We start from the raw sequence: 27991 nt of genomic DNA, 5'->3' as shown, positions 1-27991 counted from the left end.
TTTGGATACTGATGCTCTCCCCCTCAGCATGTGATGGCCTACTGAGTTCTCTTCAACTTGAGAAGGCTCTTTCATCATGAAATTTCTGGCAAACAAGAACTGTACATTACTGGTATTATAAGGTACACAAGCCAAGATTGGCCTAATGTTTTTAAGTGGGGTCTCTGCCATGATTTAACAATAAAGGAAAACTTTATTCAAGAACAAGCTTCAATGGGAAGATAAAATTTGATAAAATGAAGAAATAAATGATTTTATGCCTGAACTGAGTGCAGTATACTTCCATGAGTAAACCTGAAGAAGTTCAAACTTCCCTAGCACACACAAAGTCTGGATTCAGTTGGGGGTGTGTGGAAGGGAGGTAGACAAATCATAAAGCAGAAGATTTTTTATTTTATAATGAAATCATCCCTTTGATCTCATCTCCCTCTATCCATGTGTCATTGAAATCAGTGATTTTTCTAAGGGAGCCACCCTATGGGGTATTTTGGATATTTTTTGGTGGCATTTTTTGTTGTAACAATGACTTGGGGGCCCTCTGGGCTCAAAGATAGGCCCAAAGACTCACACCATTGAATTTTCAACAACCCCCTGGACATTCATGTAAGTGAAAATATGTGTAAATATTCTGAGCAAAGAAGCTAAATTTATGTTTTATATGTAAACATAAAGGCCTTGAAATATCATGGCCTGCTGGGTGGCAGTAAGGTCCTCAGCACTGACGATGTACTTTTTAAATACAATTCTCCACTAAAAAGAATCAATGCTCCTTGGAGAAATGGTTGATTCTATATATAGTACATGAAAAGTATAAGATAAAACTGGAATACATTGCCATACCAAAAATCAAGGATTCTGTCAAAGACTACTGGAGTCACATTAAAAGTCTCAGGAACCAACTTGCAGAGGCTCTCAATGGCCAAAGACAGGCCTTGAGAATCAATAGGAATGATAATTATAGTGGATGAAAATACATCAATTATGTTCAAATCCACAAGTTTACAATAATTTAAAAATCATTAGTCACCTCTGAAAGATGCTGGAAGCTCAAATCATTAGTTTTAAAACCTATAAATAAATTTAAAAATAGAATACTTCCCCTGTCTTTCTTATATATACCTGAGGGCAAACAAGTAGATAGCAAAGGAAGCTTTCTCTTTATAGAAGTATTTCAGCTATTAAATGAAGCAGGGATGGTAGAATTAGAATGCCACCATTTTGTGACCACTAAGGAAATAATAGATTTAAGAAATAATTATCAATGGCTGCTATAATCATGGAGAAGCAACAAGATTATGTGCCTTTTGGTAGAAGTTTATACTACTTATAAAGTATTTTTGCCAAAATATCCAACTTGAATCACATCCAGACTCTAGATCTAAATAATAAATTACAAGAAATACAGGTGACAGAGAAAAATGTTAACTGTCATCATGAAGAAGCATTCTGCAAAGCTCAGACTTCAGAAAACTCCAGAACTAACAATCCCATTCATGCAACAAATAAATTGAAAAGAGAAAGAAAGAAAGAAAGAAAGAAAGAAAGAAAGAAAGAAAGAAGCCTATAGATTAGAAGAGACACAAATTGGGGTGCCTGGCTGGCTCAGTCAGTAGAGCAAGTGACTCTGGATCTCACGGTTGTGAGTTTGAGCCCCACATTGGGTGTAGAGATTACTTAAAAATAAAATATTTAAAAAATAAATAAATAAAATATAAAAGAGACACAAGAGACTGGTATCAATATCAACAAATTTCAATGTGTTGACATTATTTTCACCCTTATTCAAATAAACAAATTAATAAAAATGGTATGTGTAGAAATTGGGAAAGACTCCATTATAGACTGAATTGTGTCCCCCCAAAATTCATATGTTAAATCTTTGACCTTCAGTATCTCAGAATGTGACTGTATTTGAAGATAGGGCATGTAGAGAAGTGATTAAGTTAAAATGAGGCTGTTGGAGTGGGTCCTAATCCAATCTGACTAGTGTCCTTATGAGAAGAGGGAATTTGAACACACAAAAGAGATTACCAGGGACTTACATGCACACAGGATGAATATGAGAAGAAGCAGCAGGAATGTGACCACCTGCAAACCTAGGAGAGAGACCTCAGGAGAAACCAAGCTGAGAAAATAAATTTCTATTGTTTAAGCCAACTAGTCTATAGTATTGTTTTATGGCAGCCTTGGAAAACTAATATAGATGCTAAAATGTCCACTGTTCAATTAAACTTAAATAAATATGGGAGGGGCGCCTGGGTGGCTCAGTTGGTTGAGCATCTGCCTTCAGCTCAGGTCGTGATCTTGGGATCCTGGGATCAAGCCCTCCCTGGGGCTCCCTGCTGAACAGGGAGTCTGCTTCTCCCTCTCCCTCTGCCCTTCCCCCCTGCTGTGCACTCTCTCTCTCTCAAATAAATAAACAAAATCTTCTTTTAAAAAAAGGAAAGAAATAAATATGGGAATATAGAAAGAGATATACTATGAATCCTGAAGCATAAATCTCAACTGATGAAATGGAGAGAATCAAGTCTCCTGATGGGAGGTGGGTCATACAAATACAAATTGATTTGTATTCACACTTTGATAGTGAGTTCATATATAGTTTCACCAACTAGAATATGAACATTTTCACTGGAAATTTGCATTATTTGTAATACTGAAACCGATTCTACTCATTCCCTTCTTTTTTTTTTTTTTTAAGATTTATTTGTTTGTCAGAGAGAGAGAAAGAGAGGGAGGGAGGGAGAGCACGAACAGAGGAATGGCAGGCAGAGGGAGAAGCAGGCTCCCCGCTGAGCAAGGAGCCCGACATGGGGCTCAATCCCAGGACCCTGGAATAATGACCTGAGCCAAAGGCAGACACTTAACTGACTGAGCCACCCAGCCACCCCTCTACTCATTCCCTTCTATTTACCTCTAAAATTCTATGCCACTTTACCATTTACTTTCTCCCTTTTCTCACTTATAAATTATCCACCCTATTAAATGGCATAGCTGTGACAATTCTAAGTTTCAGCTGCCCGCTATGTTCCCATCCACTTCATCTCTTAAATGTGTTTCAAGCATTAACAATAGGTTGTGTTTCATCCTAGAGACAGCTGGGTTTCAGGGAGAGGTAAAATGTTTCATTATCTCACCCTATTGTCCAAGACAAATGTGCTATTGTATTACATGTGAAATGTCATCTTTGAAGTCTATTAAGGGTGTGCTGTGAGGTGAACCATCTGGAAAACACAATGTAGGCTGGAAAATAATTATAAGCCAGTCCATTGCACTTTTTTTTCCAGTGAAGCCTACCATGACAGCTGCTAAAAACACTATGTAGTGTTAGGGGTAGAGGCTTTGAAGACACACAGGTTAGACCCTACCTCCAACAATGCTTAACTAGTATGCAAGTTACTTAATTTCTTTGATCCTTTTGTCTTGTCTGTAAAATTGAGAAACTGATACATTTTGCATTGGAGTTTTATGAGAGTTAAATGAAATACTTGTAAATCACTTGGAACAGGGTAGACATTAAGTGTATTTCTCCTCTCTTCTTTTAAATATAGAGATGATTTCATGTTCTTTACATAGAGAATATTAGATAATCCAGTAATATTTGGAAATCAGATTAAGCAGTCCATTGTAAAGATGTTTTGTAAATTAGTCCATCGAGTTTCCATGTGATTCTTTGAATTTCAGGGGAGAAAAGGGGTTTGGAAGATCAAGTGTGAAGCTTTCTCAGGAATTCTCAGTCTGGAGTGGGTTAGGACCACCTAGATGCGCTTCCTAGGAAGGCGCTGTCCGTGGTGCTAGTAATCGCGCGTACCGCTAGCAACATTTCCCCCGCCCAAAATTCTTTCCCAGTCAACTTACTGAGTGAAGCTCACATATCTGCCTCGTGGAAGATTCTCAGACATTCGGCTAATTGGCTTTTTCTCTATCTTACCACTCTTTGTCTATGTCCCCTTCAACTAAAAACAATTTTCTTCCATCTCCTTATCAACTCCAAATAGTTTTCATTTTTTCAGACACTTTGGCCATGCTTACCACTTAAGAAGGTGGCTCAAAAATTGGCTCATGCTATCTTTTTCTGACCTTTTTGCTAAGTTTCAGAGAAATCCAAAGCTCAAATCTAGAACACAGGAAATATTTTCTGATGCATTCTTTAGAGACTCTTCATCTGGTAACTCCTCTGCATCTCCATCTTGATTTAAGTTCCCCTCTTCTTACTCCCAAAATATCCTATAGATACATCCTCAGTAAAGTTATTGCATTAAATTGAAACTCTCTATTTATTAGTTTTGAGTGCCACCAGGGAGACTTTCTTAAAAGCTAGCACCCACATCTTACTCAATTGTGGACTCCTGGAATATAGGACATACTGAGCTAAATTTTGTTGAACTAATTTAATTACTGGATCCGTTAGAAGAAAGACCCCAACAACACTCCTTTAAAAGGCAACCTGCCTTTTTACATTTGGCTGTGCACTAAATTTCAGGGTAGCTAGGCTGTTCTGATGAAGATACTCTGGACTGAGTCCATTTGCCACCACATCCGCCACTATCAGTCTGATGACTCAGCCCCTCAGAGTGACTGCCAAAGAAACAATGCCATCCATTTCAAAACTCTGGCTTCCCACTGTCTATATTTCCTCTTCCTTCTCCCATTCTGCCTACACACCTGTAATCTCCAGTACACCATGGGTGGGGACTAGCTCCAAAGACTGGTCAAAAACAGCTCATCTATGCTTTTCAACCAGAAGTAGACTTCTATTCCTCTGGCCAGACCAAGAAATGGAGCCACCATCAACAAATAAAAGGACTTTTCTTTTTCAGATAAGAGTGGAGGTTCAAATAAGAGGGATAGAGAAATTAAGAAGCTGAAAACTAAGAAATGAGATGGGGTAAGATTATCAATGCTGCCTCCTCCCCTTCCCTATCCAGGTGGATTTCAACTCTGTCTCAGTCAGTAGATCTTCATCCCTAACCACCACTTCTATGGGCTCCCCTGTCTTTGAAGAACTCTTCCTTATTCTTCAATGGATTGGGGAGGGGGAGCCCAAGCTAAGGTATGCTAGAAGAAACACGTGAGGGGCGCCTGGGTGGCTCAGTCATTAAGCGTCTGCCTTTGCCTCAGATCGAGATCTCAGGGTCCTGGGATCGAGCCCGCATTCAGGCTCCCTGCTCAGCGGGAAGCCTGTTTCTCTCTCTCCTACTCCCCCTGCTTGTGTTCCCTCTCTCGCTGTGTCTCTCTCTGTCAAATAAATCAATAAAATCTTTAAAAAATTTTTTAAAAAAGAAACATGTGAAACAAACTCCCATTTATGAGTAAGCAAGCAATTGCCCTTCCTTAGGCACTCTTCCTCTGCACTCTGAACCAAAATTAACTTGTAAATAAGAACTGTTCCGTGTTAGAAGAAGCTCAGTCTAATGTAGTTCCTCACCAAAGCTTTCAGACAACAGATACATAACTTGTGGTTCTCTTCCTATTTTAATCGAACATCAGCTGCAATTTTTTAAATCTTTAAAGCAATACATATGTTAATTCAAACACCTAGGAAGATTGGGAAGAAAGGCAATTGGCCTTTAAATCTTCAGAAGAGGATTTAATGACAGGTTCATCCTGTTTAATGACAGGCCCAGCACCACACCCCTGTTTTATTATGCTTCATTATTACTGCATAAATTTCCTTTATTACTCATGATAAATAAAAATCAAATACTTGCGAAGTGGGTTTAAATAGGTAAGAGTGCAAACAAAAATAATACTATTCAAATATCATGAAACTGGAATCTCAGATTCTTAAAATACATATTTATATTTTTTAAAAGTCTCACGTGTACCAGGTTGCCATTGTCATTCCCAAACTAGGTTTGTTTTTTGGAGTTGTGTGTGTGTGTGTGTGTGTATCCATTATTCAAAGATGAAAAGAATAAAAAACACATTCAAAACAGGATTCTCAGGATTTTTCACTGTGACTGATTTTTGACTAATTCAACTAAGAAGACACACCCAAAAGAAAATTGCTAAGGTTGATGCAAGATGTGAAGCTAGTGAAGTTCAAGTACTCCCTGGGGATGAATTTAACCTGCATGACAGGTGCAAAAATGTCACTTTCAGAAATCTTAGGGGAGACGAAGTTATTTTGAATGCCTCTTAGCCAGTCGTTCAATTGCACAAGGAACGACTAACGTCTCCAGAGTGAAACCAGCTGGCACAGGGCTGAAGGAATAGAAATCCTCTGCTCCGCCTGCTGGAGGGAGGGGATTAGGAGCTGACTGCATTAATTCAACTTTTCCAAAACCTTAGCTAAGGCCTTGCAGGACACTGGGCCAGCAGGACAGCAAGCTCCGCACGCCCGGTGTCTGGCGCATGCGTCCCAGCACAGTCCGGGCTGGCTTCCCCCTCTCCCGCCCCTACCTCGTCGGCTGTAACGTCATCTGCCGGCCAGGCCTCCCGGCCAGCGGAGTGGGAAGTGCCAGCGCCGGCCGGCCGGACAGGGGGCGGAGCCTAAGGGGGTGGGGAATGCCCTGCCCGGCCGCCCAGCGTGAAACGGATTCATTCCCAGCTAGCTCTCCATCTAGCCGGAGCGAGGCTCCGCAGTGAGAACGCTGCGACGCGCCCGCGCCCGGCGGCCGGAGGCGCCCTGCGCTCGGCTGCGGCCACGCGAGGCGCTTTTTCCCGGGAGTGAGCCGGGAAAAGCCCGGTTTAACCACGAGTGGCACGGCATTGCAAGGACCTCCAAGGCGACAAAAGGACGGCGAAAGAGGGCTGAAGCTGACCTGAACTTTCCCACGGAGGGGAGACGGCGCCTAGGCGAGGTGGGGAACAAGGGAGTGTGGCGACGCTCACGGCCAGCGGTGGATTATCCCGGTCAGTCTGCGTCTGCGGCCTGCGAAATGCGCGAGGAGGACAAGGGCATGCTCGGTGGTGGTGGCGACGACGCGGGCCTGGCCAACGCCTCGGCGCAGGGGCAAGTGGAGACCGTGCGGCAGCTCCTGGAAACCGGTGCGGATCCCAACGGAGTCAACCAATTCGGGAGGCGGCCGATCCAGGTAGCTGGGGCCCTGGGGCCTCGCCGGCAGGGGGCGCATGAACAAAGGGGAGCGGCCTCCGTGGGACGCGGCTGGGACCGAGATCTTCACCAACGTACCTGTGTCTCTCTTCCTTGAGGTGTGGAGCCCAGGTGTAAAGCAGGTTCTCCCCCACCAAGGATCCTAAAGAAAGGGATTGAAAAAAACCACTACTTCAGTTTGGTTTTCTTTTTAGTAGTGGAAAAAATGTCAATATTCCCTCTCCCGTCTTGTGATCACAGATGCAAGGGATAAATTCAATTGGGGGGAAAAGGAGGGTTATTTGGAGAGGAAAATTTTTGTGTCTTTCAATAAATATCGATCAACTTTCATTGATAGAGATAATTAAATGACAAAATTACACAATCTGGATTAGATTTGAGGAATCATGCAGAATCATAGTACATGAAAAAAATTACCGTGCACTTCTAGGCTGCAATATGAAATTCTCTTATTCTTTTCTCATAGAGGCAAACTGAATACAGAGATAAGCCAGGATTCTCGACCACAGAACTTAATTCCTTTTACGTTAGCAGGGTCTCTTGAGTGTTACATAAGAAAAAATATGCTTTCATAGATTTTTGTTTAATTATACAGTGATTAGATTACAAAAGCATGCTTGCAGCAATTTTTACGTCCTTTTTAAATGGCAGAGGGTCTACATAAATAATTCGCCTCTTCATTGTTAAAATCCTTTATTCAGTATGTTTATGAATCCCTTTAATTAGTACTGATTTTTTTTAATTCCTTTAAAATCCAAGGTAATGTTTTGTGCTTTATTGTTGACTATAATGGTTAGTATTCATCTCAGTGTCACGTTCTAGAACCAAGCTGTTATTAAGGAATCTTATTAATTGTGTAGATTTTTAAAGAAATATATGTTCATTCCTTTTGCATTCTTAGAAAAGTGTTATAAGAAGTGAGGGATAGCTTGGGGCGCCTGGGTGGCTCAGTCGATTAAGCATCTGCCTTCCCCTGGGGTCATGATCTTAGGGTCCTGAGATCAAGCCCTACCTCCAGCTCCCTGCTCAGCGGGGAGTCTGCTTCTTCCTCTCCCTCTGCCTCTCCTGCCTCCCCTGCTTGTGTGTGTGCACACACCATGCATGCGCTCTCAAATAAGGGGATAAAATCTTTTAAAAAAAGAAAAGAAAAAGAAATGAGGGATAGTTTAAAGCAGCAAAAATATTGTAGTTATTAAAGACTTCAAATGATATTAATAATTTTAAGAGATTTTAATTATAGTTTTAATTCATCATTTTCTGTGATACTAAGAACCACTTTTTTTCCCTCTATATATGAAATATCTGACATACATCACTAGTGGAAATGATAACATATCATGGTTTTTAAGGGAGGAAATGGATGTTTCTAATATTCATGAAACAAAAAGTATTGTCTTTCAATTACATGGTCCATTTTAAAATACATAAACTCACAAGAATAAAGAACTCCGTTTTGGATATTTAGTTATCAAAAACTGTTTTATTGTTAAAATAAGAAAGTAAATGCTTGTATAATGTACATGTACACAAGTGGATGCTACAGGCTTACAGCTCCAAAACATCTTTTTTCTAAATTATGCATTGCTCTGATTTGACTAACATCCGAGCTCTTTTTTACACAGCAAATTATTTACTATCTAACATTACAAAATCCTGTTACATTATAAAATCCTGTACAATGTAAATATAGTGTTTATGTTACATTAAATATATTACCCTTTAAACTTTATCCCTTACCTATAATGTAAACTTAAAATATTAAAAATGGTAAATCATGTTAAAAAAATAACTTGTTTTCATCATCTTCTAAGACTAGACGTGACATTACGTTTTCCCCTCTATCTCCAATTTTGGCTCAAACTGTCAGACTATATTCAGTTTATGAGCACAAACATATATGACAATGAAATGTAAAAGCCTCCCACAGGGGATATAAGAGGAAAACTAAACAACTTAAAACATTATTTCTGGGGCGCCTGGGTGGCTCAATCATTAAGCATCCGCCTTCAGCTCAGGTCATGGTCCCGGAGTTCTGGGATTGAGCTCCAAATCGGGTTCCCTGCTCTGCAGGAAGCCTGCTTCTCCCTCTCCCACTCTCCTGCTTTTGTTCCCTCTCTGGCTGTCTCTCTCTGTCAAATAAATAAACTCTTAAAAAATTAAAAAATAAAACATTATTTCTCCTCTAAAGCATTTCTCTCTTAAAAATATCAGCTGACTGCCTAGTAAATATTTTTAGATCCGGATTATGGCTGAGGTGGGAGAGACATCAAGGGAAATAATCTAAGACTTTAAAAGCTTTTAGACGTAACTCTGCCCATAAATCATTTAACAAAATAGATTCCCATGTTCCAACAGAAATCAAAATTTTCGTTTTCGCGCAACGACTATTAGAGCTTTATTATCAGCTCTTTCTTGTCTCCGCATGTTTGGAAAATAAAATGCAACCCAGTTAGGACTGAGTAAAGAGTTATAAAAGGGGAGAGGGGGGAGGGTGTTGGGATTGCATCAGCAAACAAAGCATAACCAGACTCCTGAGACTTGTAAGTGCCCCTGTGTTAGGTGGATACTTCATGAATAGGTATTTCTTTGAAACGGTTCTACCTGTCCCGGTCCAGGCCTGCATCTTGCTGCCCTGACCACCGCCGCCCTGACCACTCTGCTCTCTCCGGCAGGTCATGATGATGGGCAGCACCCGCGTGGCCGAGCTGCTGCTGTGCCACGGCGCGGAGCCCAACTGCGCCGACCCTACCACCCTCACCCGACCTGTGCACGACGCGGCCCGGGACGGTTTCCTGGACACGCTCGTGGTGCTGCACCGAGCCGGCGCGCGGCTGGACGTGCGCGATGCCTGGGGCCGCCTGCCCGTGGACCTGGCTGAGGAGCGGGGCCACCGTGCTGTCGCCGGGTACCTGCGCGCAGCTGCAGGAGACTGATGGCAGGTACCCCCGGCCGCCCACAACGACACTTCTTTTCTCCCCTGTTCCCCACCCCCAACTTAGTTCAAGGGAGGCTACAAATGTGGAGCGGCGGAAAGCCTGCAAGCCTTCCAGGAGACTTGACTCACCGTAGGGGAGGAGAAGCGGACCACGAATACATTTTTTTTTTCTTTCTTCTTTTCCCCTGGATCCCGCCCTCACACTCACGGTGCAGCCAAACGCAGAGGTGGTGCAAATGGATTTCCAGAGAGATTTAGGAGCTGAACGTGAAGCTCCCGGGTGTCGTTTACTTTTCAGGGTTTTCTGGCAAAAAGCGGCCTATAAAGTCCCTAACGACCCCAGGTGTCTGCCAAACTTCACTGGAAAGACGCTGGCGGCAGAGTGGGAGGCGGCGATGATTGGCATTTGAGCAGGAGGCAGATGGCACGTTTGCCCTCTGACCTTGAAGGAGCGTATCGGCAGCCCCTACGCTGGGTTTGAGGCGCCGGGGGCTAGAAGGAAACCTCTGAAGACTGAGGAGACGACAACGATGCCAAAGACGAGTTCGACAGTAGAGGGCATCAGCAGGTGCCCAAGGCTTTATAGGCTGTGTGTTGCCACCCAAGTCACCTGCGAAGCCCTGGGGACTTGCGCCCAGTTCCACCGGATAGTGACGGGAAAGGAGGATGCGAGAGCCACCTTGAATTTGCCCACAGGTTCTACGATCCCTGGGTCAAGACGACACAGAACAGCTCCCGGAGAGGGGCAGGTGCTTGCTGTTTGTTATTCAGTCGAGGGGAGATTCTTGGGGGAGTTCCAGAAGTCAGCGCACAGGATGACGTGGTGGATTGTAGGGAGAGCAACTGTCGTGATTAACTGTAAGGACTTGCTTCATCTATATATGATAGGATAAAGAACCCCCCCGCAGATGAAAAGATTTTGTGATATTTTGTACTTTTGAGTTGTTCTTCAGTAACACTCTTACTGGGGAAGCTTTAAATAACAAAGTAACTCGTGCTCCTCGGTGAGGAAGAAATACAGCTTTTAAATGAAGCTCTGTCACAGTGCTAAAGCTTAGACCCATTCATCCTTAACCTATTTATTTCTTTGTTAGATTTTCTGACCGTTTCCTTTACTAGAGTGTCTCAGGGGGTCAAACTATGAAATATTCCAAATATCTTTTAGAAAACTGATGCACTTGCCCAGTAAATTATTTTGGGGTATTTCCCAAAGGGTTACTGAAAGAGTAAATTGAGTATAAAACTGTTTAAAATATATGATGATGGCTCGTGGAATGTCTTCATATCTGCTGAGCAAACTAAAGGTGTACTGCTTTGGGATTTAATGTCCAGTGTTGCTTGATTCCTTACAGCATTGGAACAACTGATACTTCAATGCTTTAATAAAGAAAAAACAATAGATTGGACTCAAAGATGTGGATATTTTGGTTTAAAAATGTATGATCATGGATTTACCACTAACTCCTGAGAAATGTTAAAGACTCAAAGAGGTTCACTTCTCTCACTCTTTATAATAATTATTGATAAATGATACCGACAACAATTTATAAAAAAAAAAAAACTGCTACACATACTAGGAAAAGATTTATGGGGTGTGTGTGAGAAAGAGAGTGAGAGAAACAGAAAAAAAAAACTAATTTGAGAGACCAAAAGAAGGGGTTTCTTTAAATTGTATAAAAAAATCTTTACTTCCCCATCAATTCCTTATACCCAAATGAACACATTACTGGGGAAAGTTAGTTGAGAATCAGAGCATTTCTTATTGGAAAAAATATGTAAGCACTTATTGACACATAACTTGTGCCAGGCATACATTAAAATATATTCATTTAATACGTAAACCGGAGAGATAGGTATCATTTCCCTGATGAGAACAAGATAGAGAAATATTAGTTGATTATTTTTTATAATAGGGTATAATTCTTCCAATGTTCAAGACACAGTTCAAGATTCTACCAGAAGAAGAGCAAGTAGAATCAGTGATCTGGAAAAATGATAGAAGTCATCTGAAGAAGCACTTCTGTGGACTGCCTTATGTAGAAAATGCAAAAGTCAGTGTCACTTAAAATACAAGAGGTCTGGGGCGCCTGACTGGCTCAATTGGTAGATAGAACATCTGACTCTTGATCTTGGGGTCATGAGTTCAAGGCCCACATTGGGTGCAGAGATTAAAGAAATAAATAAAAATTTAAAAATAAAATAAAAGAGATCTTCTTTCATGTATATGTTAGCAGCTAATTACAACCTAATTCTGACATCCTAAGTTTTCTTTTTTCTTTTTTTTTTTTAAGATTTTATTTATTTATTTGACAGACATGTAGCGAGAGAGGGATCACAAGCAGGGGGAGTGGGAGAGGGAGAAGCAGGCTTCCCGCTGAGCAGGGAGCCCGATGTGGGGCTCGATCCCAGGACCCTGGGATCATGACCCGAGCCGAAGGCAGACGCTTAATGACTGAGCCACCCAGGTGCCCCTGACATCCTAAGTTTTCATTATTAACAACCTATTGAGTCATTCTGTGAAAACTTGAATAATTTGGGGCTTGGTATAATTTCACAGTGTTCAGTTAACTAAGCTACAAATAGATATGAACACAGAGATGATAGATGATAGAACATATGTAAGAAAATAAGAAAATACAATTTTAAGTTTAAAAATTATTTGAAGGAGCAACAATAGTTGTGTCACAATACTTTCCATGATCTTCTCCTGTCCTATTTATAATGCCAGGGAAGGAAAGGAAAGGAAGGAAGGAAAGAGAAGTTAGGACCTGATTGGAAAAATGGAAGACCTGGGTCCCAGTACTGGTTCTCCAACTACATGACCTGAGTCCTGTGACTTTGATTAGCCTCAATTTCCCTCATCTATAAAAGGTGGGAATTAGACTAGATAACTCCAAAGTTCCCTACCATCACTAAAGCTTTACCCCTTTATGAATTTGTGGCATATATGAATGTAGTGGGGTCTTACATTTTATTAGTAATAATTGTGCCATACTAAGAGTCAAGGAAAGATACATAGAAGAATAGAGAGGAAAGACATATTTTAAAATTCTGGAGCCTTGGGAGGGAAAAAAATCTTTATTAAGCACCACCTCCACCAGTTAGTTGAAAAATTACAGACAAATTTGCGAGACAAATTTGCGAGAACTAGGAGCAGAAAAGATGCTTTCCAAATTAATAGTTTAAATGTTCAGGTCTTTTTCATTTTGTTTTACCTCATTTTCCCTGTTACTTTTTGCATTTCTCTTAATGCCACTCAAAGCCACTAGAGGAATTAGTTTCTTAAAGTTAGATAAGCAAGTAGACCAAATAGATTTATAAAGTAATGCTGAAATAGGCATTGCAAACTAATATAAATGTTCTGAAAGAAAAAGTGGTTTTAAAATGAGCATATAACAAGGGATTCTGACCTAGAATGGGTTGGTTTAGGAGTTAGAACCAAGAGAAAAGGTTGGGCTGGGGCACCTAGCTGGCTCAGTTGATAGAGCATGTGATTCTTGATTTCTGGGTCTTGATCTTGGGGTGGTGAGTTCAAGCCCCATACTGGGTTGTAGAGCTTACTTAAAAATAGGGAGGGAGGGAGGGAGAGAGAGAGACAGAGAGAGAGAGAGAGAAGGTTGGGGATATCAGAAAGAACAAAGTGCGAAGGTGAGAAAATGCTAAAATATATAGTCATTCAAAGGTAAGTAACTTGGTAAACAGCAGTCATGGATCTTACAGACCCATTTCTAGGGGCCTGTACTTTCTGGTTTGTTTCTGTTGGATTCCTTGAAACTTTAGGTCCTTAAATTTTGCCTGGGGGATAGTAGAAACCACTGGTTAGGGAAGACTTCTGTATCACCTAAATGTGTACCTGTCGCTATTCAGGAGGGCAGAGAAGGAGACGAAAGCAACAAAAGGAATACAAGGAGGAACAGCTTGGTGGTGTTTTGTGCAAGGTCAGTAATTCAACAGAATTAATCAAATCAAATCAAAACAAACTTATATGGTCTACATACTGACGGGATTTGCAAAATGTTCCCAGGCCTAAAATAATCAGAATCTGCTCATTCCCTACTGCCTTGGTTTTCTATAAAACTTTTCTCAAGTTCAGCTATGACAAATAGGATGGCTCCTTTCTTGCCTCTTGACTCCCCCACTCAGAAGATTTTAATATCATTCCTTGCATAAGGAAAAGAATTACTTTACTTTTAGAAATGGTAACTTTTGTAAGTCATTTATATTTATCATTTATATTTAATTATATAACTGTATAATATGTATAATGTATAATATATAATTATAAATATATACAAATTTAAGTATTTATATATATTTACTAACTTTTTAAGTTTTAATTAAGTTTTAATTTAATTTAAATATTTAAATTTTATATATTTATATATTTATAATTTCTTTATTAATTTTGCCACAAATTTGTTTTGAAACAAGTGCTACTAATGAAATAATATGTAACTAGCATGGATTACAATATACCAAGCACGCTAATATAAATCAGCATGTACATCAAAACTGAGAATCCAACTCTGATTCACTAATTTGAAGTCTGAAAGATTTTGCTAGGGGTGGGGGAAAAACCCTGAGAGATATGTGAAGGTGACATGTTGACTCACAGCCATCTATGTTATAGTGGAAGTTTACAAAGGAACCCCAAACACCTGTTAATCCCTTTCCCACTCAGAAGCCCCAGGCATTAGAGTTCCAATACCTGTGGGTCTGAGTTGCTGGGTTCTACCACCTCTCCTAGGGCACAGGAGAAACGTCTGTAGTCCCCTGTATCTCCTCCCAACATGCCACCTAGAGTTTTAAACACTAACCTTCCCTAAAATATTCGGTCGTCTTCTACTACTCTCTAATTTCTGGACTGCCTTTGATAGAGTTATCACATACAAATCTATCCAGGATTGCAGGAGCCTTTTGATCTGCTTAAATATCACCATAAACAAACAAACAAAAAAATGTAATGTCATCCTCTCTCTAGAGAAAAATTAAATGACATTTCATTTTACATTCACCTCAGGTATTTATTATATCTTTAAAAAGATAGTGCTGTCCCCTCCAGTCATTGGAGACCAACAGATAGGGACATGGTTCTCAATCTTGGCTCCATATTAGAATCACCTACAGAGAGAGATGTTCTAAAATTTAGATTTACTGACCATCAGGTCTACAGAATTAGCATCTCTACAGTTGAGATGTCTGTGGTGGTTACTTTAAAATTTTTGTTCACAGTAAACTTTCAAGCAGTACAAAAAAATAAACAAAATTAAGTAAAAATCTCCTAAAACCTCACTACCCCTCCCCATTCTCACTACCCAGGGGTAACCACTATTTTTAAATTTTTTAAATTAACCTTCCAGAAATATACGTACATATAATTGTAAACACCTCTCCCACAGTACACACATTTGGAAAACATAAGTGGGATCATACTATCCCACAACTATTTGTTTTCTTTGATTAGTAATAGATCTTAGACAACTTCCATTAGCAGGACAGATAGATGCACTTCATTTTTTTATGGCTGTATAATTTTATATTTTATGGGTGAAACCCAGTTTAAAAAAGAAATCTATTGGCAAACACATAAATTATCTCCTTTTTCCTTTCTTGCTTTTTTTTTTGCTACTATATATGATGCTATAAAGAATCTTTTTTGCATTCTTAGATGAACTATCTGCAGAAATTTATAGGAGGGAAACTTCAAGGGTTAAGAATATCTCTCTCTCTCAAAAAAAAAGAATATATCTCTCTCACACACCCATGCACACAGTGTGTGTGCATATGTGTGTCTCTGTGTAAAATCTTTCCAAACTTATATGTGCATGTGTATATATGTGTGTCTGTATATCTTCAATATTACATATGAGTGTGTGTATATATGCACATAAATAGATATATACTTTTCATACTGGTATGAGTTATTGAGTGGAAATGCTGAGTTAAAGGGACATGTATCTTTATATATGTGTATATATAAATACAAATATCATAAACACAAATACATGCATGCATGCATAGCATATATCTCTTTCCATACATATATAAACACAGTACATATATAGTATATATATTTCCATGCATATATTTATGTATGTGTATCTTTGCATACTTATATGAGCTATAGGAGAGGAATTGCTAAGTCAAAGGGACACGTATGCATGTTCAATTTTTATAAATAGTCTAAAGTTGCCTTCCAAAACAATCACACCAAGTTACAATAGTGTGTGTGATTGTTTCCTGATGACTTTACCAACATTATCACTCCTTTTTTAATTTTTGCCACACCCATAGATATGTCATGGTTTCTGTTACCTTTCTTTACTAATGAGTAAAACTGAGTATCTTTTCATATATTTTTCTGACCATTTGTATATGCTCTATTATAAGCTACCCATTGTATTCTTTGCTCATATTTCTATTGGTTTACCTTTTTGTTCATATATGTATTTATATATTTTAAAAGTTAATCTTTTGTCATATGTTCAAATGATAGTTTTAAAATCTTGCTTATGGTGACTTTTGTCTTATACCTTTGGGGTTTTCAGCTTGAACATGTGCAGTATTATGGAAGTTTCTCATGGAATTCTGATCATCAAGAGTTACCTGAGAGAAGAAACTAATATCCTGGACATTATGGGAGTGGGGGGGGCAGTGGCACAAAGCAAGTAAAATATCCTCTTCTATCTCTGCCTGTGGGATGAATTTGCTGATCCAAAATAGAAAATAATTTTCCTCCATTAAAAAACTAAGGGCTACTTTGGCTGTGAACATAACTGCTCTTTAAAAAAAAAAAAAAGTCTATTTTGGGGGGCACCTGGGTGGCTCAGTCATTATGCGTCTGCCTTTGGCTCAGGTCATGATCCCAGGGCCCTGGGATCGAGCCCCGCATCGGGCTCCCTGCTCAGCGGGAAGCCTGCTTCTCCCTCTCCTGCTCCCCCGCTTGTGTTCCCTCTCTTGCTGTGTCTCTCTGTCAAATAAATAACATCTTTAAAAAAAAAAATCTAAGAGAGATCTATGCCATAAACTTATGAGTAAAAAAAAAACTAAGATCTAAGAGATCAGTTTTTTAGGCCAAAGGAAAAGAGCAAAGAAAAGAAATCACATTCAGTGATTCTCTATTTGCACAAATGACCCACTGATAGCTCGTTCTCTATTGACTCCAGCCTTTAGTACAACAGAAAGAGCACAAGGCTTGTAGTCCAAAAACCTTCTTGATGATTCCAGCCCTAGCACTTGCTGGCCATAGACTGTCCAAATTTGAGCCCCTGTGGCTTCAGTTTTCTTACCCGTAAAACAGAAGCAGTAATCCCAAATTCAAAGGGCCACTGTACGATACAATAAGTAATACAAGTAAAAGGGTGTACACATACTAATGCTCAGGCCTTGGTCCTACATCTTTTGAAGAGCACACAGCCAAAAGTCATTTGGAATTCCAAAAGTCTTTGTAATGCCACAGATTGGTTGTTTTGCTAAAGATTCATCTACATAATTGTATTTTGCTTACTCTACTATTAAAATTGCATAAAATTCCCCTGCATGCCACAACTTACAAAACACAGGTACTGGACAGCAGGGGAAAACCAAGATGGGATTTAAGTTTAAATTTTAAAACTTATATTCATTGAACACAGAGCTTATTGTATAATGAATGACCTTTACTTAATGCTCTTACTCAAATGGCATTCCTCTGAAGTGGGCAACTTCCCTTATCCCCAGAACAAGTCTGGGTGAAGATGAAAGGGCTACAGGTTAAGTTATATGGGCCCAATCAATACAGACAGATTCCTGAATTTAAACTTGTCTGGAAAACTGAGGCTCAGCAGACCCCAGACATAATGGGATAATATGATATTTAATATTAGGTGTCACCTTGGCTAGGTTACACTACCAGCTGTTTTGTCAAATACCAGTCAAGATGTTGCTGGGAAGGTACTTTTAAGTATAATTAACATTTAAATCCATAGACTTTGAATAAAGCAGATTACCCTCCATAATGTGTGCAGAACTCACCAAGGCCTTAAGTGAAAAGACAGTTTTTCCAAAGAAGCAATTCTTTCTCCAGGCTGCTTGACTCAAAACTGCAGCATCAGCTCCTCCCTGGGTCTCCAGCCTCAACTATCTGTCTTGCAGATTTCAGACTTGCCAGCCCCTATAATCAGATAAACTAGTTCCTTAGAATAAATCATACACACAGGCACACGCACACCCATCCTATTGGTTCTGTTTCTCTGGAAACAGAATTTCTCTAGAAATTTTATATAAAAATTTTCCAATTTTTCTCTGGAAACTAATAATTTCAGGAGATGTGCAACACACATCTTCTTCCATGGTTTACTGCCACAGCTAATCGCCTGCCTGGAAACCCCCACTCTTCCACTTCTCCAGGTTCCTTCAATAATAACATGCTGGAATCAGGCAGCTCCCTTTTTCCTCCAGGATGCTTTCTCTGAACTACCCACCCTCTAAAGTGCCCCTCCTCTGGGCCATAAAATGAAATCCCCTCATTATAATTGTATATTTTTATTAATCCATCCCCCCTTTGAAGTTTTTTTTGGGGGGGGGGGGGGGGGGGAGAGGGTCATCGGTGTAGTGCAAGAGAGCAGGATCTGCCTCCCATGGAGTTTACAGACTACTGTAAGAGACAAACCACAAACAAGTAAACAATTACATAGGATAATGTGTTCGCTAAATGCTATACAAAAAGGGGAAAAAAAAAAAAAAACCACCATGGTGATAAGATGGGGCCTGAGAGAGGGAGAGTCTCTGAGCAGGGAAACTTGAGATCTGAAGGAGAAAGAGCTAGCCTATGAAGACCGAGAAAGGGGATTCCCTCTGGACGGAGGGGTGGCAAGTAGCCCCAGCAGGGAACACGGTGCTCGGGAAATTCTGAGCGAATCCCACCGGAGAGGGGAGAGGCGCGTTTGTGAAGATCTAGATATTTAGAGTAGCTATTTAAGACTGGTACCTAAGTCTCACTTCATGCAACCGGCCTGGTCGGCGGCTAAGTCCTGCGATGAGGAGAGGGATGGAGAACCGGCAGAAGCCTGCCGCCAGACCTGGCCTCTCGGTAGTGTACGGTGACTTGGGCAACGCAAACCCCACTGTCTCCACGTACCGCGGAGCTTGGCACCTGATGTATAAGGCCCCGTCGGCTCTCATGCTGAGGGTCCTCTTCTGCCGCTAAACCACCAGGCCCGGGCACAAGTAGAAGCCACAGCGCGGCGGGCCACCTTTAAGGTTCCCTGAAGGCTGGGCCTAGCTAGTCCCACATCCTCTGCCTGACGCCCGGCCGGCCAGGCCGCGCCTGCAGCGGGCGAGGCTCTAGATCGATCGCGACTGACTGCAGGCGGGGGAGGCTGGGGCACCGAGTCAGCGCCGCCCGCCGGAAAGCGGCGTCCTGGGCTCGACTCCCCGCCTCCGTGGAGCCAGCGAGCCCGCGTCCGAGCTCCATCCAGCCCCGCAGCCAGGGACCTGCCAGGCTGCGCTCTGGGAACTGAGATCCTTGTCCTCAGGCCGCCTCTGTATCCTCGACTCACCCCTCCTTTATGCTGCTGCTTCCTTTCCTTCCCCCGCTTTTCCTGTGCTGAGTGGACCACGGCGGGGAAGGGGGAGGAGGAGGGAGGATGGCCGAGCAATAAAGAATCAGTGGTGTGGAAGAGAAAAGGGGCAGGAGGAGGAAGGGAGGAGCGGGGAGAGCGACCACGCGGAGGAGTCCGGCAGCGAAAGCGAAGGGTGCCGGAGCGCCGGGAGGGTGGAGGAGGAGGAGGGCTGCCGGCCGGGAATCAGGCTGCCGCAGGGAAACCGGGAAAAGCGGGGAGCAGCCCATGGGGGAGGGGAGTGCCGCGGGCGGAGGAAAGAGGAAGAAGCGTTCAGATGTTGCGCTGCTTCTCGGAGGTTAAAACCGAAAATAAAAACTGCCCGGCTTCTCCGCCCAGCCCCGCGCCCTCGGCGACGCGGGCAGCAGAGGGTGGAAGAGGTGCTCCCGACCCAGCAGGGACCCCGGGGTTGGGGTTCGGCTCCACCTACCTGGTGGGGCGCCCAGCTCGCCGCTGCGGCGGCGCCAGCGCCACTCAGTGTCCAGATGTCGCGTCGGCTGCAGGCAGCGGTTTCCTTTAATTTCGCTCGTTTCCCAAATCTAGAAGTGGAGCTTAGCGCCATTTCTTTCAAAACCGACATCCAGCCTCCTGAATGGCTGATGCAGCGCTGTGATGACCTTGCTTTTCCTTTCTTTTTCTCTTTTAAATAATCCGGTTTGGAGCGATGGAAGACCCTTAGCGAGTGGCGCGAGGAATAAAAGAAGGGGGGTTGGGGAACCCGGGCGCGAGCAGGACTGGAAGCGGCCGCAACGCGGTGGTTCCTGCTTACGGCCGTGTCAGGTGACAAATGTTGCGAGGGGGCGGGGGCCTGGATATGCGTTCTGGCGACAGGCCCTTGAGCTGTCACCGCGTGGGGCGCCGGCGCGGAGGGTGGGAAGGTGGGGGAGAGCGCGGATCGGGCGGGAAAGAGGAGGCGGGGGGAAGGAGGGGAACCTTGGGTGCTTGCCGCCCGCGCGCGCGCAGCCCTCGGGCTTCACCACCGGCCTTTCCCGCGCGCGCCGGGCGCAGAACGGTTCTGAGATCGGGGGGAGGTCTGGGGGCGCGCGAGCGCGCGCAGGGAACGCGGGGGCGCGCCTGCGGGGCGGGGATGGGCGGGGGGCGGTGCGTGGGTCCCAGTCGGCGATCGGGGGGCGGGCGCGGCGCTGCCTACCTCTGATGCCAAAAGGCGGCGCAGCGGTCGCGGAGCACAGAGGAGGTGGCGGCGGCGAGAGTATGGTGCGCGCGTTTTTGATCACAGTGCGGATTCGGCGCGCTGGTGGCCCGCCGCGAGTGAGGGCTTTTGTGGTGCGGATCACGCGGCCCTCGGGTGAGTGGGCAGAGCCGGGTGTGCGGGCCGCTGCGGCCCTGGTGTTAAAGCTAGTGAGGAGCCGTCGCAGACCGCAGCAGCCGCATCCTAGAAGAGCAGGTAAGAAAGGCCTCGAAAAGTCCCGGGCGCAGTCGGCCCTTGGAAGATTTTGTTTGGTATGATTTAATACAGATAAACCATTTTCCGGACCAGGATAGGAGGAGGAGGTTTCTAGGGGTGGAAGCCCCCTCCCCTCTTTCCCCATTCGGGTTACAGTTACTTAGAGGTGCGGTGCTCCGAATATCTTGAGCCCAGAGCCCCCTTCACACACCTCCTCAATCCAGTGAAACTCTGGGGAGAAGCGGGAGATTCTAACCCACCTGAGAAGTCAATCACTCCTGAATTTCCTGGGTGGGAGTCATTAAACACACACATACACACACACATACACACCACATAACACACACACCCCACATAGCACACAACACACACACACACACACACACACAGTGAAGGTGTATTTCTAGGACACTTTATTTCGCCCTGGAGGAAAGTATTACTAACGGTCTTGGTTTTATGGGGGCCACCTGTTTTCTCCCCTGCCAGGTCAACCCTCTGCTTACAGTAGGTGGAGGATGTTCCAGGGTGGGTGCTCGCACATGGTTTGACTTCCCGAAATAGTAACACTGATCAAAGGAGCAAACACTTGCTTTTGTGGTCAGTAGAGAGTTGGGCTTTGGTAGTAAGATGGAGATCTCATATTTGGAGCCCTAACAGATTCAAACTGCTCGGGATGATCTTAGCAAAATGTTTAGCAAAAAACAGACCTATTGTGGTGAGTCTGAGCAATCACAACAGATCATATTTTAATCATCTCAGGCCACAATTAACACTTTTTAAAAAATGAGGCCTACTTGAAAAACAAAATCCTAGGTAGTTTTGTCCTCACATCAGACAAATCTTTACTCGGTGTAATTTCCTATGACCAGAAAAATTGAAAATCTGTATTGCTACAATATGCAGAATCCTAGTTAGAATTTGGATATAAATCTAAAAGCAATTTCATGAAGCTTCATTTTTGTGACCTTACTTGGGGCATCCATTTTCCTCAGGTATAGATGTTTTGAAAAAGCAAAGGCCAGGGGAAGGGGAATTATTTTTTTATTGTAACGTTAATAGGCCTTTGTCATGTAAGTGTAAAACTGTTAAAACTACGGGTGTTTAGTTAGGTGCCTCAATTCACAAAAATTTACAAGCAGGGGCGCCTGGCTGGCTCAGTCCGTAGAGCCGGCAACTCTTGATCTCGGAGTTGTAAGTTCGAGCCCCACGTTTGTGTAGAGATTACTTAAAAATAAAATCTTTTAAAAAATTTACAAACAACTTATAGGGTAAATACACATTTTCTTTTTCATATTATTATGAAAGTTCAGTTTTTTAAAAGAATTAGTAAGAGCTTGTAAAGGATTTCATGCTATGTTGCTGGACTTAACTTCAGTTCATTTTAAAACATTAACAAGACCCTGTTTGTTTGTTTGTTTCTTTTATGGTGCTTTATTCTGACCAGCGAACGTTTAGCCACCATATGTTTTTGAATATCAGAGCTGTTACTATTACTCTCTACTTAAAGCTATTTACTTAAAGTATTAGGTTGCTTCTGGAAATCTCTAATAACAAAGTAGAAAATTTTAATCTATGTAAATATCATAATTATGTGTTTTCTATTTTAGGACTACACAATGTAATACTGTAATTACTTTAAGTTAGATACAGTATTTTTATATTTTTATGAAATGTTAAAAATATAAAAATAATAGGCTCATGGAAAGTAGCCATTTATTTTTTGTTACTTAAGTATAAATCAATTTTCAGGACTAATACGTAAAGTTATTTAAAAATGTATTGACTAGGGGCGCCTGGGTGGCTCAGTTGGTTAAGCGGCTGCCTTCGGCTCAGGTCATGATCCTGGGGTCCTGGGATAGAGCCCCACGTCCAGCTCCCTGCTCAGCGGAGAGTCTGCTTCTCCCTTTCCCTCTGCCTGCCACTCTGCCTACTTGTGCTCTCTCTCTCTCTGTCAAATAAATAAATAAAATCTTTTAAAAAAATGTATTGACTATTTGAAAAGCCCAATTTTTAGTAAATATCTGGCCCAATTTTTAGTGAATATCTGAAGACAGGACACACAACTTAGGTAGAATAGAATATGTCTTAAAAAGTTGTGCAATTATCCTTTATTTGTGAAATTATACACATATGTGACATATGGAAGTATTATAAGTGATGTTTGATGATATATTTCACATAAATATATATTATGCCTATGGTTATACTGACTTAAGAATATATATGGATGGTAATTATATTGGGACTAATTCAATTTCTTAAGAACCACAATGCTAAAAAATTATTTGTATGAATTACTTAATATTAATACAAATATATAAGATGTAATTATTTTTTATTTTTAAGGTTTCTGCAACTATGTTCATTATGACTTTTTATTTTTATATGACTGGAAAATGTATATAATAAAATTCCATATTACTAGTTTCTTTTTCACACATGCCTGATGAATTACATTAATTGATTTGTTACTTCTACCTTGGTGTGTTTACAAAACAGTTGTATTTTTATGACATGAAGTATTTATTTGTTTACTCCTATTTGGGAACCCTTAGGGTTTTTTATCACCTTTAACAGCATAGCGTTCTCTCAAGGTAAGCACTGTACATTAGCATAAACCATTATTCCCAACGTGTACATGATCCCCAGGTTGTATTATGTTCTAAAGAAACAGTGACACTTTCAGTAACCAAAACGTAATATTCATTTACTTCTTTGGGGAATCTTGAATTTTAAAAAGTCCATTGTCATCCTAAGGTAGGGAGGACATAACCTTGTCTATGCTCGTAATATTTTATAAGTCTCTTTAATTACATGGTAGTTCATCACTAGTAACTACCATAGTAGAGTTAAGCTAAACCACTTTTCCAACACGTGAATGACTCCTATTAGTAAAGTGATTCAAATCATCTCAAAAATACTTTCTTAAAGGAAGGCTAAACATTTGACCCAGTATTTTTATTCTTTTTAATTTTTAATCCTTTTTGAGAAGCATAACAATCTCACTTGCCCCCTCCATACTAAAATACCTTAGGCCAGAGAATCCTTCTGTCTGCTGCAAAATCTGACTTGAGAAAAAATTTTTGTGGTGCTTTATTTCTACAGTTTAAATTATGTAAACAATGGATATTCTTTCACTTTCTAAATATAAAATTATTGTATTGAATAGCTTTTTTAAAAAGCTACAGATATCAAAATTCTCGTTCTCACATAATGATCACTAATATTGTGTCTGTTTATTGACTAAAGAGATTAATGCACTTTTTAAACACCCCACTGGCAAGGACATTGTTATTGTAGGTATGAAGAACTTTTAAAATATCCATACATTTTTGGAGGCACCTGGCTGGCTCAGTCCCTAAAGCACATGACTCTTGATCTTGGGGTCCTGAGTTCAAGCCCCACGTAGGGCATAGTGTTTACTTTAAAATTTTTTTAATCAGAAAAAAAATTCATACATTTTATTTAACTATTCTCTGTGTAGGCATCATCCAACGAAAGAAAGATTATGACAAAGATCAATAGACAGATAAATAGTAGCAAGAAATTGAAAATTGCCTTGAATTCTACCAATAAGATGTTAAATTGTGACATGAAACTATACTCTGGAATAATGGCCTGGAATATTCTGGACTCTGGAATATTACAGACAATCATTTCTGAAGAATATTTAATAGAATGTGAAATGATTACATTATAAGGTTAGGTGATTTTTCAAGATTCAAAACAGTAAACAGTTCTTATTTTTGCTTTTCCTCTTTTCCTCTCTCTGGACACACACACACATAGACACCCTGTTTATGTACCAAAATACCTATGGTGCTTTCCTTAGGATGGGGGGACTGGGATTGGTAATCTTTAATTTTTTCGTTATACTTTACAGTTTTCCAAAGTGTGATGACCGTCAGCAGTAAAAAACATAGGTCATTTTCGAAGCCTGAAATGATCCTACGTAAGTTACGGATGAACTAGAGCCTGCTTAGCGTTAGACTGGGGGAGACAGTGAGGAAACTGAGTTGTGCAAGTATCATATATAAGAAGGTTCTTGTAAAGTCTGGAGAAAGCACGAGAGAGTTGTGACTTAAGACTAACGCACGCCGTGCCTATTCACAACCTACTTCGTTTTTACCTAGACGATAAATGCATAGCTGTGTTAATTTCCCAAGTGCCTGGGCGTTAGGCCTGCTGTCACAAAACTTGCCCCCTTCTAGGAATCCCTCTCACGAGTCCTCTCCGGACCACTTCAAGCTGGGGCTCACCGCTTCCCAGAGCCGGGCGGGGGTTGCAACGGGCCTCCCCAGAACCCCAGAAAGAGCCCGCCAGCAGGAAGCGAGACTCGAGACTCGAAGCTTTTCGGACCTCGCCTCCCCCACCTCCTGGCTGCAACCAGCCTCCAGGACCCTATCTCCTCCCCACCCTCTCAATTCCTAGAGACGCTGCGGATTCCCGGAAATTTAATTGGCAGCTGGCGTAGGACTCTCTGGCAAGAGTTGAGAGGCATGGCCCACTGATCATCCCACTCCGCGAATGCACCCCTTCAGCTTTTAGCCGCCCCTGGGCCTCGCCCCACACCCCAACTATTTCTTCAAGTAAGATTTGATCAGAGTAACAGACCAGGGGTTACACGTAGAGCGGGAATGGGGCTTCACTAGATGGAGGAGGAAGTGGGGGCAGGCAGAGGCTGAGGTGGCCTCATGGATTCAAGAGAGGTGCAAGGTAGGACAGAGGACGTCTCTTGGTCACCTCCCCAGCTTGGAACTAGCTAGCCCTTTTTTCTAGAGGGGAGGATCAGGGAATGGATCAGGTTGACTCTGAGACACCGTGAGGAAAGTGTCCAAAACTTGGCAGCTTATCCCTTCTGAGCCAGGTGGCGACCAAAGAGTATTGAAAAGGCCTCCTCCTCTTTGTTCCTCTGTCTGCGGTGCAAGAGGGTAAGGAGCATGACCCGTAGTATTTTTCCAGTGATGAAGAAGTTGCCTCAAATTCTTCTCTCAACTGTTTTCTTCTCATACTGCAGCTTTCCTCAGGTTTGAGAACTTCCCCTCAGTTAAAAAAAAAAAAAAAATGTCAGTAAGTATTAAAACAAGACCAACTTCTATGACAGTAAGCCAACCAATGGAGAAAACCTTAGGAATAAATAAAGGCTTTGTTCAGTAGGGGAAAGAAGGCCTCTATAAGGCTCTCCTCCATCCTAGAAAATGCCCACCAACTTGGGACCTGCACAGATTCACCGTATCCTAATTCATGTTATTTCAATGTGTACGTACATTGACAGTTGTTGAACTTACTAAGGGTCAGTAGCATTTGTTTTTTAGAGAAAGGAAAATTGAAGAAAATCTCTGCTTCTCAGTGCAGTTATTTATTTCATGAGCCCTAGAATGATTGCTGCAACTGGGCAGACCTACATAATGAGAAAGAAGTAATAAAGGGGAAAAAAATTAAAACCATCCACCACAAGACTTAAAATTCCGGTGCCTCAGAGGTCCTTCAAAAAATAAGTTGATTTTTATTTTTTATATTGTAAGCCTTATAACGGCTCTGTTCATGAAAATATAAAAATGTTATCACAAATGACTTTTTAATTCTTGTTTGACAAGATCTCGGTTTTTCCCTTCACCTCAAAAAAAGGGGGGGGGGGCTCAGAATAATTTAAATGGTTTCAAAGCCAGTAGGAAGAAAGGTTCTGTAGGGGTTCAGAACTATATTAACAAAGATACGTAATCTCTTAAACAAACTGAAACTAATAAAATTGTGCAATCAGAGTGGTGTAAATAAATATGCCTTTACTTTCTCAATTTAAGCATGAGATTAGTGAGAAGTAGAACTAAGGAAAGACTTAGCAGCATCATTACCTGAACTGCTGTTTAGAATATACCTTTCTGGGGCCCATTCCCAGAAAATCTAATTTAGCATATTTGCTGTGAGTCCCAAGAATCTGCATTTTAAAAAGCGCTTGAGGGGGATTCTGTTACAGGTGGCCTTTCTGCAACACCATTTGGCAAATATGGACAGTGTTGCTTTTTAAACCTTATTTTTGCTTATTTATTTTTAAATCAAGGCCCTGGCCTTTTAGGTAAGATTTAAATTTTAGAATCAGTCAGTCACACTTTGGGTCCCAGGAAGGAAACTGAGAGTCTGAGTAATCAATGAAGGAGCTATTTTACTAAATAAGGGAGACTCTTTATTATTATGTGATCCTTCATCTGAATTGGAAGATTATCTTTTAGATGCCAGATTTTTACTATCAGAACATATTTCGGGGAGGGGGAAGGTTGTAACAGGATATACTTGTGTGTTAAAGCTTGTAGCACCAGACAGAAAATTTCCACATAAAACATTTATGATATTTTAGAAATTTTATCTTTTTGAAACACTATACGTACTTACCCCTGCTTGCATACGATGAATAGTTCCAAATAGACAGATAGATAGATCATAAGGGGTTTCTCTCAGTTCATTTTATTATCCAAACAGAAACCAGGCTGATAAACATGATAATCTAAAATGATGTAAGAGAGGAAAAACAAAACAGAGAAATGTTTCACAGGTTTAAATGGTATTTATAGATCAAGGCAAAATTGCCGTAGAATGTCGCCAAAAGAGCATAAAGCACTTGTGGACAAAATTATGGGGTCTCTGTATCTCTGCAAAAGCACAACGACCAGAGAGGAAATATATGTAACTAATGTAAGCTAAAAAATAATTAGCCATTCTAAGAAAAACTAAAATATTATGCCTTCCAAATTATCATTTTTCTGCCTTTAAAGTACAATTTGTCTCATGTAGTACCTACTTTGCTGGTGTATTGGGGAAGCTTATGTTTTGCTTTCTTTCTTTCTTTTTTTTGAGTGCCACCATTTTCTTGCTCTGAATCTCTGAGGCTGCCAGATCCTCTGACTCAGCAACTGTACAACTCTTTCACTCAATTTAAAGAAACAACAGCCATCCAAAGAACGACGACTCCCCCCAGCAAATCTTTCTCACCTGTAGAA

The 27991-nt window shown here is 41.5% G+C and overlaps 1 protein-coding gene across 4 annotated transcripts; it reads left to right on the top strand.

Annotated features, from left to right (window-relative positions):
* Positions 1 to 6458: 6458 nt before the first annotated feature.
* LOC110572647 (cyclin-dependent kinase 4 inhibitor B) lies at positions 6459 to 16824 on the top strand. Of its 4 annotated transcripts, none has more exons than XR_006541128.1 (4): positions 6459 to 7040; positions 9733 to 10744; positions 13863 to 13933; positions 16544 to 16824. XR_006541128.1 is itself a non-coding variant. In XM_021681042.2 (2 exons), exons 1-2 carry the CDS (start codon positions 6885 to 6887, stop codon positions 9991 to 9993), a joined length of 417 nt encoding a protein of 138 aa, XP_021536717.1. In that variant the 5' UTR covers positions 6459 to 6884; the 3' UTR covers positions 9994 to 11401. The 4 variants fall into 4 exon arrangements, 2 of the variants coding, with proteins under 2 accessions (XP_021536717.1, XP_021536718.1); XR_002479877.2 differs by having other exon boundaries at positions 9733 to 10853; XM_021681042.2 differs by lacking the exons at positions 13863 to 13933; positions 16544 to 16824 and having other exon boundaries at positions 9733 to 11401.
* The last annotated feature ends 11167 nt before the right edge of the window (positions 16825 to 27991 follow it).

Source organism: Neomonachus schauinslandi, chromosome 13 (genome assembly GCF_002201575.2).
Source record: "Neomonachus schauinslandi chromosome 13, ASM220157v2, whole genome shotgun sequence".
NCBI lineage: Eukaryota > Metazoa > Chordata > Mammalia > Carnivora > Phocidae > Neomonachus > Neomonachus schauinslandi.
The sequence above is the reverse complement of the archived record's forward strand: the minus strand, read 5'-3'. Positions and strand labels throughout refer to the sequence as shown.

What these genes read in the sequence shown, in the direction of transcription:
- LOC110572647 (XM_021681042.2), top strand. Translation starts at nt 6,885, where the DNA reads ATGCGCGAGGAGGACAAGGGCATGCTCGGTGGTGGTGGCGACGACGCG. An exon ending in TCGGGAGGCGGCCGATCCAG is followed by an intron (nt 7,041 to 9,732) that starts GTAGCTGGGGCC and finishes TCTCTCCGGCAG; the next exon opens with GTCATGATGATGGGCAGCAC.